Source organism: Urocitellus parryii, chromosome 9 (assembly GCF_045843805.1).
Source record: "Urocitellus parryii isolate mUroPar1 chromosome 9, mUroPar1.hap1, whole genome shotgun sequence".
NCBI classification, from domain to species: domain Eukaryota; kingdom Metazoa; phylum Chordata; class Mammalia; order Rodentia; family Sciuridae; genus Urocitellus; species Urocitellus parryii.
In genome coordinates this window covers 93655495-93679088 of record NC_135539.1, presented here as the reverse complement: position 1 = coordinate 93679088, position 23594 = coordinate 93655495, and the positions used below count along the sequence as shown (strand labels likewise).

At 52.3% G+C, this 23594-nt stretch overlaps 1 protein-coding gene across 9 annotated transcripts in view; it reads left to right on the top strand.

The window, feature by feature from the left end:
* The window catches only part of Coq8a (coenzyme Q8A), a 35844-nt gene that overhangs the window by 8960 nt on the left and 3290 nt on the right, over window positions 1-23594 (top strand). For 5 of the 9 annotated variants that reach the window (XM_026405737.2, XM_026405740.2, XM_026405738.2 and 2 more), the window contains exons 3-11: window positions 7168-7353; window positions 10397-10810; window positions 11068-11134; window positions 17940-18011; window positions 20953-21075; window positions 22567-22652; window positions 22757-22897; window positions 23295-23376; window positions 23493-23586. In XM_026405737.2, the coding sequence (XP_026261522.1) occupies window positions 7177-7353; window positions 10397-10810; window positions 11068-11134; window positions 17940-18011; window positions 20953-21075; window positions 22567-22652; window positions 22757-22897; window positions 23295-23376; window positions 23493-23586 (1256 nt within the window). In that variant the 5' untranslated portion in view covers window positions 7168-7176. Of the gene's footprint in view, window positions 1-3429; window positions 3526-7167; window positions 7354-10396; window positions 10811-11067; window positions 11135-17939; window positions 18012-20952; window positions 21076-22566; window positions 22653-22756; window positions 22898-23294; window positions 23377-23492; window positions 23587-23594 lie in introns of all 9 variants that reach the window. The other 4 variants (XM_026405744.2, XM_077802318.1, XM_026405743.2 and 1 more) reach the window with 1 other exon arrangement.

The following is a 23594-nucleotide window of genomic DNA, read 5'->3' as shown; positions in this document are numbered from 1 at the left end:
ATCTTAGACCATGTGGAGATTTACATTCTTGTACTTGAAATAATTACATACATCCATTTTTAAGGTAATGCAATTTGAGGGGCTGGGGGAGGATTCTTGGATTGTTATCAGTCAGGATGGCCTCGGGAGGAGATGGGGACAGGGGGTTTCTGGTGTGGGGCATGGGGGAGGTGGAGTGCGACTGCCAGAGGCCTGTCTTCATCGTGAAGCATGGACTCACCAGGCCTGGCTGGGGCTGGCAAGGCAGACAGGCCATTTTCCACTTTCTCTTCCTCTGGGTTCTTTTCATAGTATTCTTTTGCCTTTGAAGATGGATAGAGCCTTAGGATATTTCTGACCTTTCTGACAGAGACCCTGAGGCCAGATCTCACTAGGCAGAAACCTGGAGTAGCCTGAGAGGTTTGAGTGATGGTCCCTGGTCTGTAATGTAAAAGGCTTAGGCAAAGGACAGATCTATCCAAGTTCATGGATTTGGGCTCGGAAATTTCCCAACACATTCATTTTCTGAGTCCTTGCAGGAAACAGTCAACTGGTGTTTCCTTTTTCTCAGAGAAAGAAGAAAAAAATCTTAAAAGATATATGAAAACTTTTCAGGGTCCCTGCAAGGTAGAAATCGAGATGTCTGTGCTCAAAGTAAAAATATGGTTTTCAGCTGGGAAGAAGCAGAAGGTCATTGGCTAGCCCCTTATGGTGTCTCCTCAAGGTCACTAAATAGGCCTTGCCTTAGTCTGCTTCAAGTGGCAGCTTTTGAGAACCTTTGGGCTATTGTTTTTAAGCTCAGGCACTTCTGATGTCCTTTTTCAGGTTCTTGAAGGGATTGTGGGGAAAAGGAAGGAAACTTAAGGTTTCTACTTAAGGGGAAAGCCACACTTAGGGAGGGAGGTAAGATGGTGGAGACTTTAAGGAGGGATCTCTGGAGACTTCCTGCCTGTTCTCTGGCACTGACCTCTCTTCTGCTTCCAGGACTGGGGTTCTAGTAAGTTCTAGTAAGTTTTGAGGACCAGCAGTGTTGTAGCATGCTTGCTAGAAATGCAGATTCCCCATCCCCATCCCAGACCTACGAAATCAGAAGCTCTGGAGTGTGGCCCGGCAGGGGGGGGGAGGGAGAGAGGGAGGGGGAGCGTGTGTGTGTGTGTATGTGTGTGTGTGTGTGTGTCTATTTATGTGTTTGGTTTGTTTTTTGTTTTAAACACACCTACTGGGTAAATCTGATAGAGACTAAAGCTCCAGGGCTACTGCCTCAGACCGGCAGCTCTGCGGAGGCCTTAGTTCTGCTTAGTTTAAGTAGAGTCAGAGCTATGAGCCAGTTCTGCAGATGGCAGGCTTTCTACAACCTGGAGAGACCAGCTGAGTTCATTTCATTTAACAGGTATTTATCACCTATGGGCGTCAGTGCTGTGCTTGATGCTGGAGAGACAGGGAAGATGGAAAAACGGATGTGATTCTTGTCTTGTGGTTGTCAGTCTAGTGTGCGTGGAGGGGGATAGATTCACAGGCAGATTCAGAGCATGGTGGTGTGGGTGCTGGGGACGGCTTCTGGAGGAGCTGACAGTTGAGCTCACAGTCCTGTGATGAGGGGAGTAAGTGCACTTGTGAGCGTGGAGGCTAGGAATAGGTTGGAACACACACTCAGTGGAGGGAACAAGGCAAGTGTGAAGGGGAGGTAGGGGGAGCTGGGCCAGGAAGGTTCTTTCAGCCTCTTAGAAATCTCAGAGAAGCCATGAGGCCTGGGGGCTGGGGTTGGGGCCAGCAGCATAGGAATGCATTGAGGGAAAAGAAAGTGGGAGGTGGGTAGAGCTGAAGGTAGAGGCTGTTTCGTGGCCCAGGTGGGAACATGCAGGTGGATTGGGGCAGGTGAGGAGGGTTGGAAAGCAGCGGGTGGTGGATGGTGGTATGCCTCAGGATGGGGAGCCCTGGACAGCAGGGTAGGGGTGATGAGGGTAGCTTTGGACCTGTTGAATTTGTGGTGTCTGTGGGATGTTGGGTGATGTGGGAGCAGCGGAGGGCTGGATGTAGCCTGTTTCAAGGGAGGTGTCTTAGTATGGGCTCTGCCCTTCTTCCCCCACCTCCCAGGACAGAGGGCTTCCTGTGCAGTTGGCACTGGGTTGTTATACCAGCCATCCCAAGGCTGTGGTGGCAGCTGTGACTAGGAAGGAACTGAAGGAGGTGGGCCCTGGAATTTGGAGATTAAAGGTACCACTGTTTTGCTTTCGTGGGAGCTGGTCTGCAATGCTGTGTAGGCATAAAGGGGATTGAACAGCTGCTTAGTAAATTGATTTTTTAAAAAATGTTTATTTAGTTGTAGATGAACACACAGTGTCTACATTTATTTTTATGTGGTGCTGAGGATTGAACCTAGCCTAGTGCCTCATACCTACGAGGCAAGCATTTTACGACTGAGCTACAGCCTCAGCCCTCGTAAATTCTAACACACCATCCTCAGCTTGCTGTCACTTCATGAGAGGAGACAGGTGACAGATGGTACATTCTGGCTGTGAAGGGGAAAACTGGAGGTTCATGTAGGAACCCCTGCTAGCATGAATTCCTTCCACATGTGGGTGCTGAGTGGATGCGTGTGTGATGTGTCCGTTTGCTTTATCCTCGTCAGGCTTGCTGTTTTGTTTATTTTTAAAAAGAGGGGCTGGGGATATAGCTCAGTTGGTAGAGTGCTTGCCTCACATGTACAGGGTTCAATCCCCAGCACCAAAGAAATAAAAAATAAGTAAATAAGAAGAATACGACTCAAATTCTTTTTGGCACATCTCACCATAATGGCCAGGTAAGCATCCCTAGGGGGTTTTCAGTTCTGGTGACTAGATTTGAAAGTTCCGTGTTCTGTGTAACTTTCAGCTGGAGCCTGCTCTCCAGCATGGCTGAGTGGACTTTCTGGAAGCTCTTTAGGAGGGTCAGAGAGCAAAGGTCAATGGGAAGATATCCTCATAGAGCTTGGGGACTCTCATGACCGTGCAAGCCACCTTGTGCTTTCTCAATTCCTGTCCCCAAAGAATAGGAAACTGCATTTATTCCAGTTCTCTTTCTCTCTAGAGAATATCTTTGTTTATTTGCTTAATAGCAGTTTAGTACAGTAGGGCCAGAAAAGGGCCTGACTCCTCTCCTCCTCCTGAGAAGGGATGAAGAGGCCGAGTCACACAGCTGGTGGTGACAGAGCTGGGGCCCATGTCCAGGCTCTGAGAGCAGTCTTTTCTACTTGGGCAGGTATTTCTGTGCATCTGCTTCTGATCCTGGCATATTAGCACCAGCTGGCCTCTGGCATCTCTCTGGAGTCTGCCCATTATAGATGTGCCTACATGCCACTGCACTCTGGGTGCCCCAGGCTGGGGCACGTTCATCCCAGGGCCTGTAGGGACTAGCCAGAGTAGCAGGAGATGTTAGTGAAAGAACAACAGAGTGACTTTTCTTTTTCTATAGTTCCTAGCTAGTGCACATTCCCAAATGTGAGCCCATCCTCCACCCCTGCCACGCAGTTTGTGACCACCCAGAACTTTCAGCTTCTCCTACTCAGAGGTGAGTGGCCAGGCACTGAGGCTTCCTGAGCTAGAATGCTCCATTTTGGGGTTTCTCATTGGTGAGGTCCCCCACATCACTACAGGGACCAGCAGGTTGCAATGGGCAGGGGGACTTTTGGTCCCAGTGAGGGTCTTGATGCTTGTAGATGAAATCATGGTGCTTCTGTATTAAATGTGTTTGGGGGGCTTTTCATTTTTTTTTTTTTAATTTAAAGTGTGTTGAACATGCATGCCCCAGAGATGCTGATTCTCTAGGCATTCCTAGAGGGGTTTGTGACAACAATTCAGGATGGTTGAATTATGGGTCATATTGGGATTGTGGTCAATTAGAAATAGGGTTTTTGAGACCCAATTTTTGAAAACCAGAGGTGAGAAAAATTGTGGAAAGATCTATCCTTCTGGTAGTTTTCCCCTCTGCTTCTTTGAGGGCAATGTCTTCCTTGCAGAAAATTTCCTATGTTGATAAGGGTGTGAGTGGTTGGCTCACTTTGTACCGTGAGGGAGGTTGGAGTGTAATCCTGCATGGCAGGTAAAAAATATTTGCCGAAGGAGGGTGGGTAGGGGCTGGCTGTGGTGGTTATGAGGTCCGTGTGTTAATCTCACTGATTGTGTTTATTAGTGATGTCTGTTGAATTTGAGAAAAACAAGTTTTGCCTCACAGTACTCATGTAAAGGACTTTCTTTCCATTGGTGCTGGCTCTAGGGCCAGTATCTAGGGTGAGACTTGGCATTGATTGGAAGTTCCCTGGGAATGTGAGATGCAGCCATAAAGACAGGAAGAAAAACATAACAAAAAAAATTTTTTTTTTGTATTGGGAATTGAGCCCAGGGGCACTTAACCACTGAGCCACATCCTCAGCCCTTTTTATTTTTTATTTTGAAACAGGGTCTCACGAAATTACTGAGGCTGGCCTTGAATTTGCGATCCTTGTGCCTCAGCCTCCCAAATCACTGGAATTACAGTGCCACCACTCCTGGCTTAAATATTTTTTTTAATTTTGAAAGTAGGATATGTGAACCAAAATTAAAAGGTTAGGAAGATACAGAAAGAGACAATTTTTCATAGTTCCCAAATAGAGGTGTAATTTCAGCTTGCAACAGACTTCGGTTTTGTTGACAGAAGAATTAGGACTCTGTTGGGTCCCGGATTCACCTTACTGCTGGTGTGGGACCTTGAGTGGCTTTTTAAAATTGAACTTCCATTAGTGGGCCAGGCTGGCTACATTGGCCCAAAAGTTTGCTTACCATAGTCACTGTGGTAAAACTTTAGTATGTGGTTATGTCAACCTGGGTGGAAAAGTCAGGCAGAAAGAGTTTGAAGTCTGAAAACAAAGTTTGAATTTTTAAAATAGGTCTTAGGAGAATGTTCTAAGGAAGACTGGATGTCAGGTAGTAGGTGAGGTGAGGTTTGGAATTATCAGGTCTCCCCACAGGGCAATGCCTGTCTTGGTTGTCCAGATTGATTAAAGGTGAGCCGGAGGAAGGCCTGTTTGTGAGGACTTTGTACCTGGTGGATGGTCCTGAGACCACTGACAGGATCTTTCTGAACAAATATGCCTGGGGCCTCTGCTTCTGCCACCCCGTGTCCCTGACATCTCTTTCAAGAACCTTCTCCCTCTCTAGGGTCTAGAGGGCCCTGGTGGCTGCTTCTACCCCTCAGGGTAGGAACTGAAGAGCATCTGTGTGTGTCAGGGGTGGAACTCTGGACTGCCAGTTGAAAGCTGGCCCCAGGCCACTTGAGTCATGATTGCACGCTGTCTTCGCCGTCCTAGACATTTGGTCTGTGGGGATTACCCTTGTCTATTGCCATTCATTGCAGGAGTGTAGAGCAGAGCCCAGTGTGTGACATGACACCCAGTGATGGGTTGGGCCAGCTCCCATCCCTATCTCACATCTTTTTCAGTGGTCACCTTCTCCAAACCTCCCTGGCTTGGATTAGAATGTGAGTGGTTACTTGTGTCTGCGTCCTGTCCTGTCCCTGTGAGTTGGTGGGCCACGCGTTTGGAGAGGCAGCATGGTGTGGTCCCAGAGCAGGCCAGGGCTACTATTGAGGAGCTGTGTGACCTTGGCCAGTTAGTTAACTGCTCTCATTTGGTTTTCTCACTTATAAACTGGGGTCAATAATAACCATGTCATCGACTGTATATAAGATGTTACATGGTAGCGGCCCCCACTCGAAGGGAAGGTGTAAGCTAAGCATGTTATGGCAGCTCATCCCTGTGTGCCCAGGGCCTGGGCAGTAGTAGGTTTCTCTGATTATCATGACAGTTCTTAGGAGCAGAGCTGATCCCTGCAGGGATCTCTGGAGAGACTCGGGCGCTGCTCCCTGAGAAGGGAAGGGAGGAGGGAGCTGTCTTCAGATGTCCCTGGAATTCTGGTTAGGGAGCCTTGTCATTGTCCTTGCACAGTCTCCCCACCTGTCGTGCTGTCAGTGTGACGAGAGAAGGGAACTCCAGGGCCCCCCTCATCCTGTCCCTCCCTCCTCAGCCTGCCCATGTTTGTTCATGCAGCTCTCCTGCCTGAAGTGCCATCCATACCCTTCTCTGCTTCTGACTTGCTGTCTCTGGGCCTTGCAGCCGCTCCTGCCACCTCTGCTCACCTGGCCACACAGGTCCCCCTCCCCTCCCAGCCAGGGAGCTCCCTGGATGCTGCAGTGGGGTGCCCTGCTGTTCTTTTCCTACAGCGTCCTCCTGCCCTGCCATCCCTGGTAACACTCTGCGTTACCAGGATTTATCAGAGACCCCAATATGTAGTGCCTGGAGTAGTCAATGACATACCAGGCTGTGCCTGACTTCACTCTGTCTAGCAGTTTTCAGTGTCTCTGACTCTGACCTACATTAAGAAACACACTTTATGCTGTAACCCAGTAGACAGAAGAGGGAGAGAGCTGGACACACACAACCAGCAGAATCCATTTCTGTGACAGGCTCCTGAGGGGTTTCCTGGTGCTCCATTTCCCACGCTGGGCCATTTTGTTCTTAATGCGCCGTGGGTCTGGTCTGCAGTTTGGAAACATTGGCTTGGTAACTAGGTGAGGCCCAGGGGGCTTGATGGAGGTGGGGGTCAGGAAAGGCTCTGTACTTTCCTCAGTCTGGGTGTCTGTCAGAGACTTTATTGGAATAAGTAAGAGTACTTGGGACAGGACAGGCACCCCTAAGCCACTCAGTGTTGGGACACAGCTATTGTGAGTGGACTACTCTGGAAGTAGGATGCCCTCCTCCAACATGAAGTTTTGGTCCGGAGGAGAGAGCACTAAACTAGGAGTCAGCACACAGTTCAAGTCCTGTCACTTGATTTCTCTGAGCAGTTACTTCACCTCTCTGTGCTTTGGGATTTTCACAGGGTGTTCAGGCCCAGGTGAGGTAATGTTAGAAGCGGTGAGCACAAGACAGTCAACAGTTGTTAATTCTGCTCAGCACTGTGGAGAATTGGGAGTCACCAAAGTCTACCTTGAGCCCTGGGCCTTTTATTTACCCTCAGTCAGCTTTTATCAGAAGGGAAAATCTGTGAAAAAAAAAAAAAAAACCACACACACACAACCAGCTGCCTTCTGCCCAGAGTTGGGTGTGGAGCTGGTCAGTGAGGTGTAGCCTGTGTGAGGTGTGGCACCCTATCCCTGACTTGGCCTTCTCTCTTCCAGCCCTGACGGATGGCTGCCATGTTGGGGGATGCCATAATGGTGGCCAAAGGCCTTGCCAAGCTGACCCAGGCGGCCATGGAAACCCACCTGCAGCACTTGGGCCTTGGTGGGGAGCTCATCATGGCCGCCAGAGCTCTGCAGTCCACAGCCGTGGAGCAGATTGGCATGGTCTTGGGGAAGGTGCAGGTAAGGAGGTTATCCCAGCAATGTGGGGAGTACTGATGGGAAGAGGGCCAGACCTGGAGCTCCTGGTGAGGCCTGGGGTGTAATCAGGACACAGATACTTGGGGACTAGTCTTGTGCACAGGGCTTGGGAGCCCAGTGGCCAGCATGTCCTGCTGTCCCAGGGCAGGGCCCCTATGTGAGGGTGTGGTCACTTAGTAGCAAAATGCCATTGACTGGGCTAGAGTTGTGGCTCAGTGGTAGAGCACTTGCTTGGCACATGTGAGGCGCTGGGTTCGATCCTTAGCACCACATAAAAAAGAAATAAAATAAATGTACTGTGTCCATCTACAACTAAAAAACTATTTTTTAAAAATGCCATTGACTGGGAGGCTTAATTAGCAAATATTTATTTCTCAGAATTTTGAGGCCGGAAAGGCCAAGATCAAGGCGCTGGTAAATTCAGTGTCCAAAGATCTGTTTCCTAATTCATGGTTGGCGCCTTCTTGCTGTGTCCTTACATGGCAGATGGAAGGCCAGGAGCTCTCTGGGGTCTTTTTTATGAGGACCCTAGTCCAGTTCATGAGGGCACCCTCATGACCTAATCATCTCCCAAAGGCCCCTCCTCCTAATGCAGCACCCGGGGGTTAGGTTTCAACAGGGGGATTTGGGGGCATACACACGCAGTACATGGCAGGGCCCAGGTGTTGATTGGCCTGGCTCAGTCTTTGAAGGCTCTTCCTGCTGAGCCTCCTGAGCTTCAGCTAAGAGCTGACCTCCATTTTCTCCTTCCTTTTGCTGAGCACCTCTGGGCACTTGCCTTGGGGGCGCCACTCTTTTCCAAGATGGCGGCTGGCACAGCCCTGCTGAGGGCAGCTTCGTCTTTGGCCTCCATCTTGTCCCCCTTGTCTGGAGGGGCGGAGGCGGAGAGAAGCCTCTGCATCTTCCTTCTAAGACATGGTTTTTAAGCAGAATTGAGTGCTGCAGACAGGCCTACCCAGGCAGGGCATGGCCCACTGTGGTGTCCCTCTGTACCTGATAACTGCGGGTCTGAGGAAGCTGTGTGTATTGGTAGTTGTTGCAGTGGCCGCCTGGCTCCTCATTCCTTCTGTGACTGGCTGACCTCTGAACAACGGTCACCATGCTTCTCTGGCTGTGAGGATGTCATAGTTCCCAGGACTCTGCTCAGTCTTAGGCGTGGGATTCCCAGCTCCTCCTCTGCTGGGGTTAATGGTGCTACAGTGTCTCTTTTGCCCTACACATAGACCTTTAACTTTTAAGTGTCCCTCATTGTGTCCTGGGATGGGGCCAGGCTTGGATCCTTACCCCATTTTCTCAGAAGAGAAAACTGAATCTAAGCAGTTTGTTACAAGACCCATGATATATGAGTGACAGGGCCTGATTCCTTGTGCTGCCCCCAGTCAAGAGCCCTGCTATTTCCTGCCCTCTGCCGACACTGGGCTGTGGCCCCAGTTGTCTTGCTCGATGCCTTCTGTGGCAAGGAGCCCTCGCCTTTCTGTTGGCTGATCTGCCTGTGGCACCCTCCGAGTTCCAAGTGAGGTTGCCCCAGCTCCCTGGGCCCCCCCAGAAGTGAGGTAGTGTGCTAGACCTGGGCAGGCCTTCTCCACCAGCACAAGAAGGGCCTCTGCCCAGGATCGCTCCCCTCCCATAAGCCTGAGCCCCTGTGTCTGGGAGAGGCAGGGCCATCCCCCAGAACAGCTCCTGGGGTAGGAGGGAGTAACCATTCACCACTGTGAAGGAGGTACCTGAGGAGGATGACAGTTTTGGCTTCTGTTTGTTCCCTAGCACTTAGATTTATGGTTGCCACCTCCCCTAACCCGCCCCACCCCAAGAAAATAGAAGTTCAATGACTCTAGGAACCTACCTGCTTTCATCTCCCCAAGGGATTTGTTCACACACCAATTGGTAGGTACTTACAGAGTCCCTCTGAGGCACTGGGGATCCTTCACTGCCTGAGGGGTTCCACCACCATGTCAGTAGCTGGAATCCAAGGCCATGTGGCCATCCTGCAGTTAAGAAGTAGGAAGGGCCCCTGCCATGGCTTATGCACCTTGCTCCAGACTCCTTGCTCCAGGGCTTCAGTGGCCATCTGAGAGATGCCTAGTGAGTCCAAATGTGATCAATTTCTACTATGAGAAAAGTAGGTGACCTGGGGTATTTGGCAGGGCAAACCTTGGCTTAGGACCCCTGCTCTGCCATTTGATGACTGATAGCTTTTGTCAATCACATTAACTCTCAGCCTTAGTTTCCCTTTGTGAAATGACAGTAATAGCCCGTCCTCTTCTTAGGCTGATGAGAGTATGAAGATTTGGAATCTTCTCCTGTTTTTGCATAACCTGTGGGAAGCATGTAGCCTGATGATTTCACTTGAACCAGGGAATCCAGGCCACTGGCTTCAGGACTTGGTGCTATCTAATTATAGCCTCCTTGGGCAGGTTCCTTGGCCTTGGCTTTGTCCTGTGTCACTCAGGCTGCAGGGGTTCTATTTTCAGTTGAGGAAGTAGCAAAAAAGGGTTAGGGACTCACTCAAGGTCATTCCAGGTTCAAAAGTAGAAAGAATCAGTGCCCCAGAGGTCAGGCCTGGGTGCCCATTATGAAGAAAACACAATATGTCCTGTGTTCCCTTTCCCCTGCATCAGGAGCTCCCAGGCCCAGCAGGCCCAATCCTGGTTGTGACACTTCTCCTCTGAGAAGCTCTTAACTGCATGCCCTTGTTGACTGGAGTTCATGTCTGCAGTGAGGTGCTGGCCTGGAGTGGGTCCGGCTGCTTCCCATCTGTGCACCCCCTCACTCTGGCTGGCCCTTGGTGGTGGTTTCCTCTGAAAGCTTTTCCCTTTCCCAAACCTCTGCAGCCCCCTCTCTGGCTGCCTGCCTGGGACCACATAGCAGAGCCCTGGAAGAAACAGATGGCAGTTTGGGTCCTGGCTCTGGGCTGGGAAGGGGGCCGTGGGTCTTGGGTGTAGCATGGTGTTTCCTCTGAAGGATTGGAGAGGTGGGGAGTGGTGTTCTGTCCTGTGGTTCTCACATTGGCCTTTATTTCCTGCAGGGTCAGGATATGTATGGAGAGACTGAGGCCACTGAGAGCTTTGACGACCTAGAAGCAGAGGTCCACTTCTCAGGGACACAGGCGTCTGGATCTTCTGCAGACTTCTCTGTCACCTCCTCTCTTGACCAGTCACTGTCTCCTCCTCTGGGTCACGCCCACAGCGAGGGCCCAGCTCCTGCCTATGTTGCCAGTGGACCTTTTAGGGAAACTGGGCTCCCGGGCCAGGGAGCCTCCCCTCTGGGCAGAGTTAACGGGAGACTCTTTGCAGAACCCAGAGACTTATTCTTTGCCCCCGGCTTCCAGCGAAGGTTCTTCCACCAGGACCAGTCCCCACTGGGGGGCCTCACGGCTGAGGACATTGAGAAGGCCCGGCAGGCCAAGGGTCGCCCTGAGAGCAAACCACACAAGCAGATGGTGTGTCTGGGAGGCCCCTTGGTGTGGGGCTGGGCGGTTCCCACTCACAGTGGTATTGGTGTCAGCTTCCCGTTTGGGGATTTTTTGTGGGTGTTGTGGTTGGGTTTTTAGGAATGTGGTGGCCTTTTGGTGGAACGTGCTGTCAGGTAGAACTGCTGCCTTTTGGGGTGGAATGGGATGTGGGGGCAGTGTGAACCCCTGAGGTGGGTCTTATCCCTGTTTGCTGATTATGTTAAGTCTCTCTCTTCTCCCTCCAGCTCAGTGAGCGGGCTCGGGAGCGGAAGGTGCCAGTTACACGAATTGGGCGGCTGGCCAACTTTGGAGGTAAGGTGGCCGTGTGTGCTCTGCTGCCAAGTCAGTCCTGGACAAGGAAAGCTGGGGCTACTGTGGGGCCTGCATGGAGGTGGGAGTGGGTGGGGACCCAGCCATGTTCTGGGATGGGGGAGCAGGTGGAGGTATCTGCCCTTGCATTGACTGTTGGATGGAATGGATGTTTCCCACAGGCTGATGACCCAGTTTCTGGTTTCTAGCTCTATCTGGGCTCACCCCTGGGGCTGGAGTGTGACTGATCCCTTGCCATGAGCTGCAGCCTGAACTCCTTGGCAGGTCTCACTTGGGAGGGGGAGTCTCTGCAGCGTCACCCTTTCCTCCTGCCCTAGCCTCACTCCTGATAGCTGTTTGGAAGGCCTCTCCAGGAAGGAGGCTGCTTTCGAAGTCCCTTCCATCATACATGCTGGTCACCAGTGCCGCCTCTTCTCTTTTAAAAGCCCCACTGTACTAGTCCACTTCCCCATCACTGTGATACGATACCTGAGATAATCAACTTAAAAGGGAGAAAAATTTATTTTGGCTCATGATTTCAGAAGTTTCATTCCATGGTAGCTCGAGTCTGTTTACTTTGGGCCTATGGTGACCCAGTACCCTGTGGCGAGGGCATGTGTCAGGAAGAGCTTCTCACTTTATGGTGTTCAGGAAGTGAAGAGGCAGGAAGGGGCCAGAGCCCCGGTATTCCCTTCAAGGGCACACCACCGATGGCCTAACTTCCTTTCACTAGGCCCCACCTCCTAAAGGTCTACAGATGGAGACCAAGCCTCCAACACATGGGCCTTTAAAAGCACTCAGGGTCCTTGTCCAGGACTGGCTGTTGGCAGGGGCCCACACACTGCTCTCCGACAGCAAGGTGCTCAGGAGCTGGACCAGCGTGTGTGTTCTATGTTAAGTGTACAGAGCAGACTAAGCTAATTGGGTATTTTTCCCAGTGGTAATATTTTGTTCCATAATTGTCATCTTAAAATTTGGCATCCTCTGCTTCTTTACCGTTCAAGAATTTAGTAAAAAGTGTCATTTGAGTTAAAGCACGGGTTAGCCTTTCAAGCAGTTCCTCATAGACCATAATAACTTCCTGGGGTTCTTCCACCAGAATGTGTTTGAGAGTCACTGTCATGATGGCCTTTGATGGTCCCACAGAGACTTGGCATGCTCCTCCCTTTGCATGTGGCCGGTAGTTGTCCAGCACTTATTTCTGTTCCTGGAGGTTCTCCTTGTCCCTGTGAGTTGGAAGCAGGACACCTGTGGTTTTCCTCTGTAACTTTCCTCCTCCTTGCTTCACTGTTGCCTAAGGTGAGCCCTGTGCCCAGGAGGCTGAGCTGACTGTTTTAGGCTGGGTGTGATCCTCTCCTGGGAGTCTGCTAGGGGCAGGAGAAGAGGCAGTGGGGTAATGAAAGCCTCTGTTTGGGAAACGTGGCCAGAATGAAAGTCTTGATGGCAAATTAGAATTCGATGCAACACATGAAGCCCAGGTAAGGCTGGCAGGTTAAGGACAAGACTGAAGTGGAAGGAGTTACATGGGAAGATGTGGAGGAAAAAGAAGAACACAGGGTGGACAGCTCTTCTCAGAGGGTGGTGATATGGGCAGCCAGAGGAAGCCTGGTTGGGGTGAGGAGAAGCCCTAGTCTTGGCAGGAGCTTTGCACAGTCAGAGGCCTCTTGAGCCTTTGTTGACAGCACCTGACGTCTGGAGCCATCCTGGGGAGTGTGCTGGAGGTTGCCCACAGCTGTGATGTGGAACCACCCACATTGTTGTCCAAGCAATCGGCAGGTAATATTTCAGGTTGGAGTTGGCAGGATTGGAGCAAAGAGGAGCCCGGTCATGAAAGAATGTGCTCTTCTGGCCTCAAAGGCAAATTTGCAGCCACCTGTTGTACCCAGAGGGTTCCAAACTGTAAATTATGACCTTGTGGATGAATGCAAAGTCAAAAAGTCAATTAAGTGAACGTAGCTCAGTGGTAGAGCACTTGCCTTGCCTATGCCAGGCCCTGAGTCTGAGCCATAGCACACACCACACCACACCACACCACACGTGCACGCGCGCAAGTGTTAAATGGAAAGAACTTGAATAGGAATGATCAGAATTAATATCATAGATCCTTATAACCATACACATTAGGAAAGGATTATTTTTGTTTCGGAGACATGGACACACGGTGTAAGTGTGCCCTTCTCCATGGTGTGAAACGCGAGGCTCACTGGTGAGTCCACACAGTTTGAAGCAGTGTTGTTCTACCTTGTTCTTCTGAAAATACTTCTAACCTTTTCCCTCTCATTAGAGGTGACATGTTTTTGAAACGTAGACTGATAGGGGATGAGTTTTTACAATGAAAGTAGGAAGGAAGGGGCTTGCTCTAAATCTGAGGCAGGTAGCATTGCTGAAGGGACGCAGACAGGTATTTGAGGAGGTTAGCTGCGGGTGGTTTGCAATTTCAGTGGCTCTTTTTGATGCTGAGATGTTGATTGAAATCCTAAGTCCAGTTTGGCTATGAGACATTATGACTATGACGCTATGGGCAGCATGGTCTTTGGATATTAGATTTTGCTAAAGAAATTGTGAAACATAGGGTCATTTATTGGATTTGGGGTCAGAACTGAACTTCAGGTAACTGCAGAAGAACAAAGGACCTTTATCCTCCCAAGATAAAGGATGAGAGGGTGAATACCTCAGTTTTGTGAAAGCTTGCTGTACCTCTTGGTTTCCAGACAATGGTCGAGACCCTGCTGTAGCTTGCCAGGGGTAGTGCAGAGCGTCCCATGGTGGTGATGCCCTTGGCCACTTGGTTGGAGGAGGGTGGCAGAGTAGTAGGGGCTGGTGGGTCAGGGAGTGTCCACCCGCTCTGTGCAGAGTCATATTCTCCAGACTGCTGGCATGATACCTCCTTTGCTGATAGGGCTGTGTCTAAGGCTGACCCTGTCAGGTCTCTCCTCAAGAACTATCATGCAGTGACACCAGGGTGCCCAGGGACTTTTTCTTCCTGCCAGTCCTCTTCCAGGTGCGTGATGACTGCAGTGCGATAGATGAGCTCTGGATGCAGAAGAAAAGGTGTAGCCTGCCTCTGCTTTCTCAGGAGGAATCTTGAAAAGGGTCTTTTTGTGTATTTTGCCGCTCAGAAACTTGGTGTCACAGGTGAGAGTATTGTTATTCTCTGTAGCTACAGATGAGGAAGCTGAGCTAGGATGTCCAGGCCACATGCATGTTTGTGACTGCCCTAGGACCTCAGCCCAGGCCTCTGTCGTGTATGTGGAAGTCTGAGCTGACTGGCCCTGTGGTTAGGCCACCTTGTTCCCCCGACAGCCAGCAGAGGAGCCTTGTGAGATGTCCCCACCTCTTTGCTTGTCCTCTTATGGGAATGGAGGACAGATCTGAGAATCTGTGAGAACAAGCCTTGGAGAACTTCTCTCCTGCTCTTTCCTGTTTCCCTTGCTTCTGTGTGGAGGCTGAAGCCCTCTCCCCAGGCCCTGTCTTCTCCTGGGGCTCAGAGTGGCTATAGGATGCCAGATGGTAGAGACAGAGACTGCATCACCAAGGATTCTGGAAGCAAAGGAAAATATCCCTGACCCTGTACTGTGTGTGGATCAGGTGGATCATTCGATGTGTTAAGGAAAACAGGACCTGGGCTTGGGGTGCCGTTCAGTGGTAGAGTGCTTATGCAGCATGTGTGAGGCCCTGGGTTCTGTCCAGCACTGCAAAAAAAAAAAAAAAAAAAAAAAAAAGCAAGGCTCAGGACAGTGGCTGGCACAGTGTGTCATGTGAGTGTGCTGCTGGGGTCATCCTTAGGTACGCGTGCCCCTTGCCACTGCAGCCTCCCTTCACCTTGCGTTGTGAACAGGTGAAGTCAAGGCTGCAGGATCACTGCCACCGTGGGTGTGTCTGCCCTCAAGTGCTTTCCATCCAGCCTCTCAGAAAGGGCTCCTTAGGAGGTATTTTGTGTTTTGCTTTTTTCACTTCCGGTATCTGGGAAGAATCCCAGGGACTTCTCGGGGAGGACCTTGCTTGGCTCTGACCTCCAGAGGGACTGGAGGGAGGAAGAGGCCTATCAGGGGAGGCCTGGGCTCCCAGATATCATCACCCTGAGCAGGCCCAGGGTGCCCTGGCTTTGGGGAGCCCTGCTCCCTGCTACTCCTTACTGCAGAACCTTGCTTTGTGAGAGAGATGGCAGGAGCTTTCTCAGAGCAGGCAGGCACCTTCATAGGCCAGGAGGGAGGCTTGGCTGCTGACAGGGACCTTGGGGATATTTTCCTTCAGGACTTCTTTTGTGGGCTAAGCATCTTAGAACAGGGAGAGGTGCTCTTTCCTGAGGCCTCAGGGTACAGAGGTGGGACCCTTCTGGAGGGGCAGAAATTTGAGTGTGGGCACCTCATGAGGATGGGGGCGCATCCTAGCTGAGCCATCCATCTTCCTGGAACTGCCACCAAGTCCCACCTATTTCTGGAAAAAATGCAGAACTGGCTGGGGTTCTGAGAGTCCCAGGTCCAGGATAGGTGTGTGTGGGAGGAGCCAATTTATTCAAATTCATTGAGAGCAGGAGCTGGAGAGGCCAAGGTCAAAGCTTTTGGCCACCTGGGCTCATTTTCATTAGCTGGGCTGTCTGCTGTGGGGAACCTGTCTGTCTGTGTGGCACTGGGACTGTCCTGGGGGACATATAGGGCCATTGAAGAAGCCTGAGCTCTCCTTTGTAGAATGTCCCTTTGAGGATTTGTTTAATGACAGGTTCTTATCATTACAGAGCATTGGCTCTGTCTGGGAGCATGGAAATGGCCAGTTTGACAGAACATTTGAGGGGTTCAGCCACAGGGTAGTGGGGGAACATGCTTCTGCCTGCAAGGGACCGGGCTGAATGACTGATCTCTGATGACATCTGCCTCTTTTGTGGGCTTGTCTCTGGACTTGGTCTAGGCAGAGAAGAATCTGGATGCAGAAAAACATTACTGAAGATTGCTAAGGTGTGAAGGTCAATATTATCCGCTATCTTACTAAGATAGCGTGCAGGGTAGGGTGAAGTAGGCAGGTGGTAGAAAATTAATGTTTAATCAGGGACTCCACCTCCCCGCTCTGTGCCCAGTGCCCTCTGGAGCTGGGGCTAGAGATAACGTCAAAGAGAAGACAGCTGGTGTACCCACCAACATGTAGACCTGCCCTCGGTGGTGTGTTTACTCTCCTGCCTAAGGACATTTACAGAAGCTGGTTTCTTCCTGCAGTTGCCAGAGCTTGACTTGGTGACAGTATATTGCTGTCCAGTACACTGAGCCTTTGAAATGTGTCTGGTCTAAAGTGCTGAGAGTATATATAATCCATTCAGTATTTTGAAGACGTAGTATAAATGCACACAAATGTAAAATCTCTGATAATTTTATGTTTATTACTTATTGACATGATACTATTTTGGATTTATTGGGTTAAATGAGGTATATTAGAATTCATTTCAGATATTTCTTGCTTTTTTTAAAGTGGAGCTATTAGAAAATTTGAAGTATCTGTGGCTTATGTTAGATTTCTTTTGCTTGGCACTGGCCTGACCATTTTGAATAGGCTCACTGTAAATAAAACCCTCTTGTAACAGTACCATTTGTAACAAACAGTCAGTGTGCCTGCCCTCCTGTGAGCACTTTTTCCCCTTTAATCCTCACAACCAGGGGTGAGGCAGGTGCTGCTGTCACAGCCCATGAAGTGGAGGGTGCACTGCCACCTAGTGGTGGGTAAAATGTATTGAAAAACATTTTTTAAATTGAGTTAAGTTCTGACTTTTAAATTTCTTTTTCATGAGATAAACTTTTTAGTAAATAGAATATTTTCTTAAAAGTAATGCATCATCGCTATAGAAAATTTGTAAAATGAAGATATGGGTGTAGATTTCCTTGCTTCTTAAACAGCACCCAGTGGCAGCCACCCACTCTGGGCTGGTTGTGCGCCTGGAGGCTGCTCACCCTGAGGCTGCTCATCCTGGGGCAGATGGTAGCTTTCCTCCAAGTCAGTGTGCTCATCACATGCTCATCATTTTTTCCACTCCATTTTCTCTAGCCCTGGACAGCCAGCTAGAAGTGAGTTTGAAGTGAGAAGACACAGACCCTGAGCAGCTGCAGGGGCTCTCTGTGATGCAGGCTGAACCTGCTGGGCTCCAGGAGATGGGTTTTACTGAATGGTGGCGACTGTCCACGATTTTACTTGTGAACAAGCAAGGTGTTAATGAGTTTTGATTTACAAGATTGCAGAAGGGGTTGCGAGAGCCCCGCTGTCCTCAGACTACTGTCAGTGCTGGCTACCAGGAGGGTAAGGTGGGAACTGCAGCTCCCACAAGTCCCCGTGGGCTTGCTATGGGGACATTCTTTCTTCCGTGTTTGCAGATAGTTCCAGCTCCAGCAGGGATTCCTTAGAGAATTCTAGGTTCCTGGAGGCTTTTCCTCCAGACTTGAAGCCGGTGGTACATGCCTCAGTGGGTGCCCTCTGTTGCCAGGTGCCGTGGCCCACAGACCATGCCTGGTCCATCTTCCCATTTGTGCCTGTTCTTCTCAATGTGTTTCCAGCAGGTGCCACCTGGGGGTCTGTGTGTCTGCCCCAGGTCTGTAGGTTACCAGAGGTGATGGAGGTGGGGGATGCACAGACTTTTTCACAGGAAACACCTCCCTAATGTTCTCTTGAAACCTCTAATGGCTATTTCCCACCCCATCCCCCTTTTCTAAATACCGAGTGCCAGCAAGAGGGTCCCTGGTGAGCTACAGCAGTGTCTGCCTGGACCTGGTGGCAGTGGTGGCCCCAGCCCTGTGTGAGCACTTAGTGTCTGTTCCCTCCTCCTTCCTTGCAGGTCTGGCCGTGGGCCTGGGCTTTGGGGCACTGGCGGAGGTTGCCAAGAAGAGTCTGCGCCCTGAGACCACAGGTGAGCTAGACCCTGTGTGGGAGGGGCAGAGGGGCTCTGGAATATGGAGCCCATTGGCTCCCAGAACTAGGAGCCTGGGCGTCCTTACAATCAGATTCTCCTGCTCTAGAGTGTTTGCAGCTGGAAGGCAGCATTCTCCAGCCCCAGCTGGCCACCCAGCCAGCCCTTGCTGGTTCCCTCTGGCTGCCCACATACCCACTTCACACCTACTACCACCTTGTGTTCTGCACTCACTTCCTGTCTTGCTCTCCCAGGTGCCTCTGGGGTCAGTTGGTCTGGCCTGTCAGGTGCCCTCTTCCCTGTGGGTAAAGATGTAGGTGTATGGGACAGACCCACAAGGTCGTTTCCTTGCTCACTCTGATCTGGGGAGGGCATAGCTTCTCCAGAGACTCTGGTCTCTGGGGCAGAGATCACAAAACCTCCCAGGTCCAGGACCACAGTCAGGTGAGAATGATTGTCTAGAACACTGTGTGGTGGCCAGCTGTGGGCTGGGCACTCTGGAGAGTGTTCTGTAGACTGGCCACACTGAAGCCCTGGGGAGCGCTAGATGTTGTGATGGTGGCCAGGGGGAGCAGTTGAGGCTCTGGCCGCCTCCTATCTTGGATGTGCCAATGTGCCCGCCTCCCCAGACTTCTCCAGAAGGGTTAGAAAAGTGGCTATGAAGTCAACCCAGCAGAGTTGTACCTAAGCAGGCTCCTGGGGCTGTCATGGGCAGCACGATAGAGCTGTCTGCTCGATGGATTTCCCAAATATACTTGTAGTTCCAGGCTGGGCTCCTCTCGGTTCTTTCAGGGCACATCAGCTCATTATGGTGACTCACACCTCCATCCCCGCCCAGGGGGCCCTCCTGCCAGCCACCTGGATGACCCTCTTCAACTGTAGACTCCCCCTCTGGGGATAGGGCATCAGCCCCATTCCCACAGACACCTGAGGACTGGGGACATGGGGCACCTTGTGCGTCCTTAGAAGGGCCCTGGAGGAATTAGCAAGGATATTTTTAGTGCTGGTGCTAAAATACTTTGGGATATGAAGCCTAGGTTTCTCTGGAACGAGAAGTCAGGGCTCCCTAGGGCCAGCACCCCTCCTGTCCGCAGCCCAGAGCTGGCTGTTCTCCACCCCACCTCTTCAAGCAGAGAAGAGGCCAGCCTGGCTCCAAGGTTACAGTTGGTGTCCTTTGTCAGGGACAGTGGTAACCTGAAGCTGAGGGTGAAGTGGCCCAAGTTCATTAGTCCTGCAAGTAGGGGCTCCAGTCAGGGTGGGATGCCCTGGGCAATCCCATGTTGCACTCCACCTGCCTGAGCAGGCCAGCTGAGTTCTGCCCTGGGGGGACTGCTCTGCCATTGGGGGGTGTGCCTCTATGCCTATGGCGCGTCCTGGCTCCCCTGGGTTGTTATGAGCTGGGGGTGTTCCTCCAGCCTGTGAGGATTGGTCAGCTTTGGGGAGTGGCTACATGAGAAACCCCAGATTGGGCCAGGCACTGTTCCCCAAACTCAGAAGCTTTGAGGTTAGCCCAGTCCTGGTCTGCATATTGTTAGGAGAAAAACCTCCCTCTTGGGCTTTGTGCAGTGCCCTCTCCCAGGTTCCCTCCCTTTCCTGCCTCTTTAGCCCCAGGCTCCTCAGGGGCTATGAGGGGCTGCCTTCCCTCAGCTCTGGCCCTCTGCTATTGCCAGGGACCCTTCTATCCTTCCAGTGGGTCATAGTTTGGCCCCTCAGGGTAGCTCAGCCTTTTTCTGTGGAGCTAAAATCTCTTACCTTCCCAGACTCCATCCTGCTGTCTGGGACCTGGGAGTAGCCTCACTCTTTCCCACACACCCGCCTGCAGCCGGCAGATCCTCTGTTCCTCTGAGTGTCTCCTCTCCAGAGCCTTCAGGGCTTATGCTCCCTGAGCAGCCCACCTGCCCTGGTTTGTCAGAGTCCATGTTAGACATGGCCCTGGGCAGAGGGAAGGGGCACAGTCCTACTCTGAGCATTGTATCTCTCATCACATCCCAAAGTGTTCCAGCACTAACACTACAAACGCCCTTGCTGAATCCTCTGTCCTTTCCAGGCCCCTGGTGATGGGAGTTGAGGCAGGCGCCAGACACTGTGGGAGCTGGAGAGGGCGAAGGGGCAGGACAGGCCGGGGCCGAGGGATCTTCTGATCTAACTAGACTCAGAGGAAAGAGGGCAGGAAAAGCCCTGAATGTTACAAGGGCTGAAAGCCCAGCCAGGAGCACCACTGAGGGGGCCCTGGACCCTAAACCCCAGCTCAGGCCTCTCCCCACCTCTGCATGAGGGCAGACTCCACATTTAGGCAGAGCGCCTATTCCCTCTGGCCATGACACTGGCTGGCAGCAGGGTTCAGCTGGCCACCTCTTGCTCTTTGGAATCGTCGCCTGACACCTGGCTACTCTCCAGTGTCACCTGGGACCTTGGGGTTACTGCATGTTCCCATGGCCATCTGGCCGCACTGAGCTGTGGGGCCTGTGGGCAGAGGGGAGATGCAGGAACCAGCTGGGCTGGGCTGTCGACCGTCAGTGCCTGTCCCTTGACTGTAGTCATTTGGCCCAGTGTGGCATATGGACACTGCTCCTTGGGGTGCAGAGGACCTTCAGTCAGTAAACCAGGTGGGGGACACAGACTTGACAGGTTTCCTTGTCTGGTGCTATGGGGGCCTTCCAGCTCTCCTCCCTCTCCTGCCCCCTCCTGTAGCACCTCGTGGAGGGAGAGACCCTGTAGGTGTGTGCATTAGAAGGGGCCAGAGGCGGGTCTGGGGGCCAGCTGTCCTGGGGAGCCTCGCCGTGTCACAGAGGCGGAGGTGTACGGATTGTGGTGTTAACTGCGTTACCAGTTGGTGGGTACCCAGGAGGCCACAGACACTGCCTGAGCTTCCCTCGGTCATGCTCGATGTGGGCTTTTCCTTCATTGCATTCCCAGTGTGTGGTGACCCTTCTGCCCACAGGGAAGAAAGCTGTGCTGGATTCCAGCCCCTTCCTGTCAGAAGCGAATGCAGAGCGCATCGTGAGCACGCTGTGCAAGGTGCGCGGGGCAGCGCTGAAGCTGGGCCAGATGCTGAGCATCCAGGGTGAGTGATGGTGGTCTCTGTTCCTGCTCCAGGGCTCCTGGGTAGCTCAGGTAGGGGACAGTGGTGTAGAGCTTTGGCTCACTGAGAGCTCAGCAGTAGGGTGTGGGGGTGGGAGGGATATTTGCTAGCCACTGACTTTTGCTTGTCCTGTCCTGGGAGACCAGGCTGGGCAGGGTGTTTGGACAGCGTCTTCCATAGGAGCCTGCTGTCGTGTTTCTTGCTTCTTTATGGGTGTTTGGGAAGCCCAGAGGTTGTCACACATCTCAGCAGTTGACACAAGACTGTCCTCTGCACCCTGTTGTGTTGGTCACAGGGAACTGCTTGGGGACCTCCTGAGCCATGGTGATGGTGGCAGCATTGGGTGTAGGGTCACATTCATGGTTCAGAGAATGGAAGGCAGTGGCCAAGGAGGTTGGCTCTGAGAGGCATTGTCGAGGGGTCCTCTGGCCTTCAGCAGAGTCCCATGGGGAAGAGCAACCTCAAAGCAGCACTCAGTGGAAATAGTTGCCTCCCGGGCAGTCAGACCACTGCCCACCCAAGGTCAAACCAGGTGCTAATACTTAAGGTGGTGTGGGGCGTGGGCGCTGGTGCCCTGCAGCTGGGTGAGAACTTTCCAGAGGGCCTGTGGGCAGCACGTATCTACGTTGATCCATCCGTGCTCAGACCTGTGGCTGCCGCGGTCCTGTCCGCTGACTCATTTAAGGACAGACTTGGGCGGGTGTGGCTGGGTGCCAGCTGCTGGGCTTCATCCTGGGATTCCTGTGGCTGGCATCTATATGGGGCCAAAGCAAGCAGGGTCGGGCTGGGGAGCTGTGAGGGAACATGCACATGACTGTCAGGCCACCGACCCCAGCACTGTTCCCAAAGACTTTGGAAAACAACCTTACTGCCTGGGGAGAACTAGCAGTGTCCACGTGTTGTGACTCCAAGTAGGAATGAAACATGTAGAAAAAAGATCAAAGGGACAAATGCTGGTTGTCTGGTGGTAGTCAGATTATAGGTGATTTTAATCTTCTTCCATAATGGTAAAAACTTTACATGTTATGTCTACAGTCACCCCTTCTCAGGTCACTGGGGTGAGTTTGGGACCCCCTGTGCCTTGTAGCTGAGGTCAAAGGGCTTGGAAGGCCAGGCCTTGCAGTTGCTCTCTTGCCCTGTTGCTGCTGGGGATGGCTGGCATGGCGGGGGTGCATTTGGAATTGGCTCTGGAATTGGCTGGCCAGTGCCCTAGGAGTGTGCCCACCCCCGGGTAGTGCTCCCAGTGTCCCCTCCAGAGTCCTTGTGCATACCCTCAGGAGCCTGGGTGTGCCAGGTAGGAAAGGTGCCCCAGGGTAGAGTAGGAGGAAGGGCCGCTGTGTGGTCTGGGGCCTGCTGCTTGTCTTGTCTGAACCTCGTACTTCACCTGAGGGGAGGTTGAAGCAGATCTTGGCCTCACAGTGCAGGCTGACTGGTGGCCCTGCCACTAGCCCGGGTTTCCCATGTGCGTTCTAGACGACGCCTTCATCAACCCCCATCTGGCCAGGATCTTCGAGCGGGTGCGGCAGAGCGCTGACTTCATGCCACTGAAGCAGATGACGGTGAGGTGGGCGGGGGGTGCCTGCCTGGCAGCTTGGGAGCCTCTCAGGGTGGGACAGGCGGTGAGGCTGCCTGTGCTCATGGCCCTTCCCTGGCCCCTCTGCAGAAAACTCTCAACAATGATCTGGGCCCCAACTGGAGGGACAAACTCGAGTACTTTGAGGAACGTCCCTTTGCAGCCGCCTCCATTGGGCAGGTGCACTTGGCCCGCATGAAGGGTGGCCGTGAGGTGGCCATGAAGATTCAGGTGGGTGCCTCAGTGTGCATTAGATCCCATGGAAGTGGGTGCTGCAGATGGTGGGGCCAGGGCCCTGCTGTGGCACCTCTGCACCCCACACCCCTCAGCCTTGCAGGTTACTGGGTGCTCTAGAAGTTTTTGCTAAAGGAGTGAGTGTGGCTCAGGATGGTTGGGGACAGTGATTGCCTGCCTTTGGGGACCTAAACTGAAGGGAGGGGGCTGAGTTGGTGGTGGTTCCTAGGGATGGGACAAGTAGAAGGTGGAGAACAGGGTTGCACTGGGTCATAGCTTGGTTAGTCCAAGGTGACGGGCCTGGACATGGCTGGGAAGCTCAGGGGTGGTAGGGATATCGGCCTCAGGGACCTTCCCCATCTGCCTGGAATAGCTCCCCTTCTCTCCCACGCAGTACCCTGGTGTGGCCCAGAGCATCAACAGTGACGTCAACAACCTCATGACTGTGCTGAACATGAGCAACATGCTTCCAGAAGGTCTGAGGCAGGGTTGCTGGTTAAGGGTAGGAGTCGGGTGGCAGGTGCTTGGGCTAGGCTGTGGGGACTTCCCTGCAGAGCCCTTCCCAATCCTGACACCCTCCTTCCTGGCCCAGGCCTGTTCCCTGAGCACCTGATCGATGTGCTGAGGCGTGAGCTGGCCTTGGAGTGTGACTACCAGCGGGAAGCCGCCTGTGCCAAGAAGTTTAGGTGCAGCT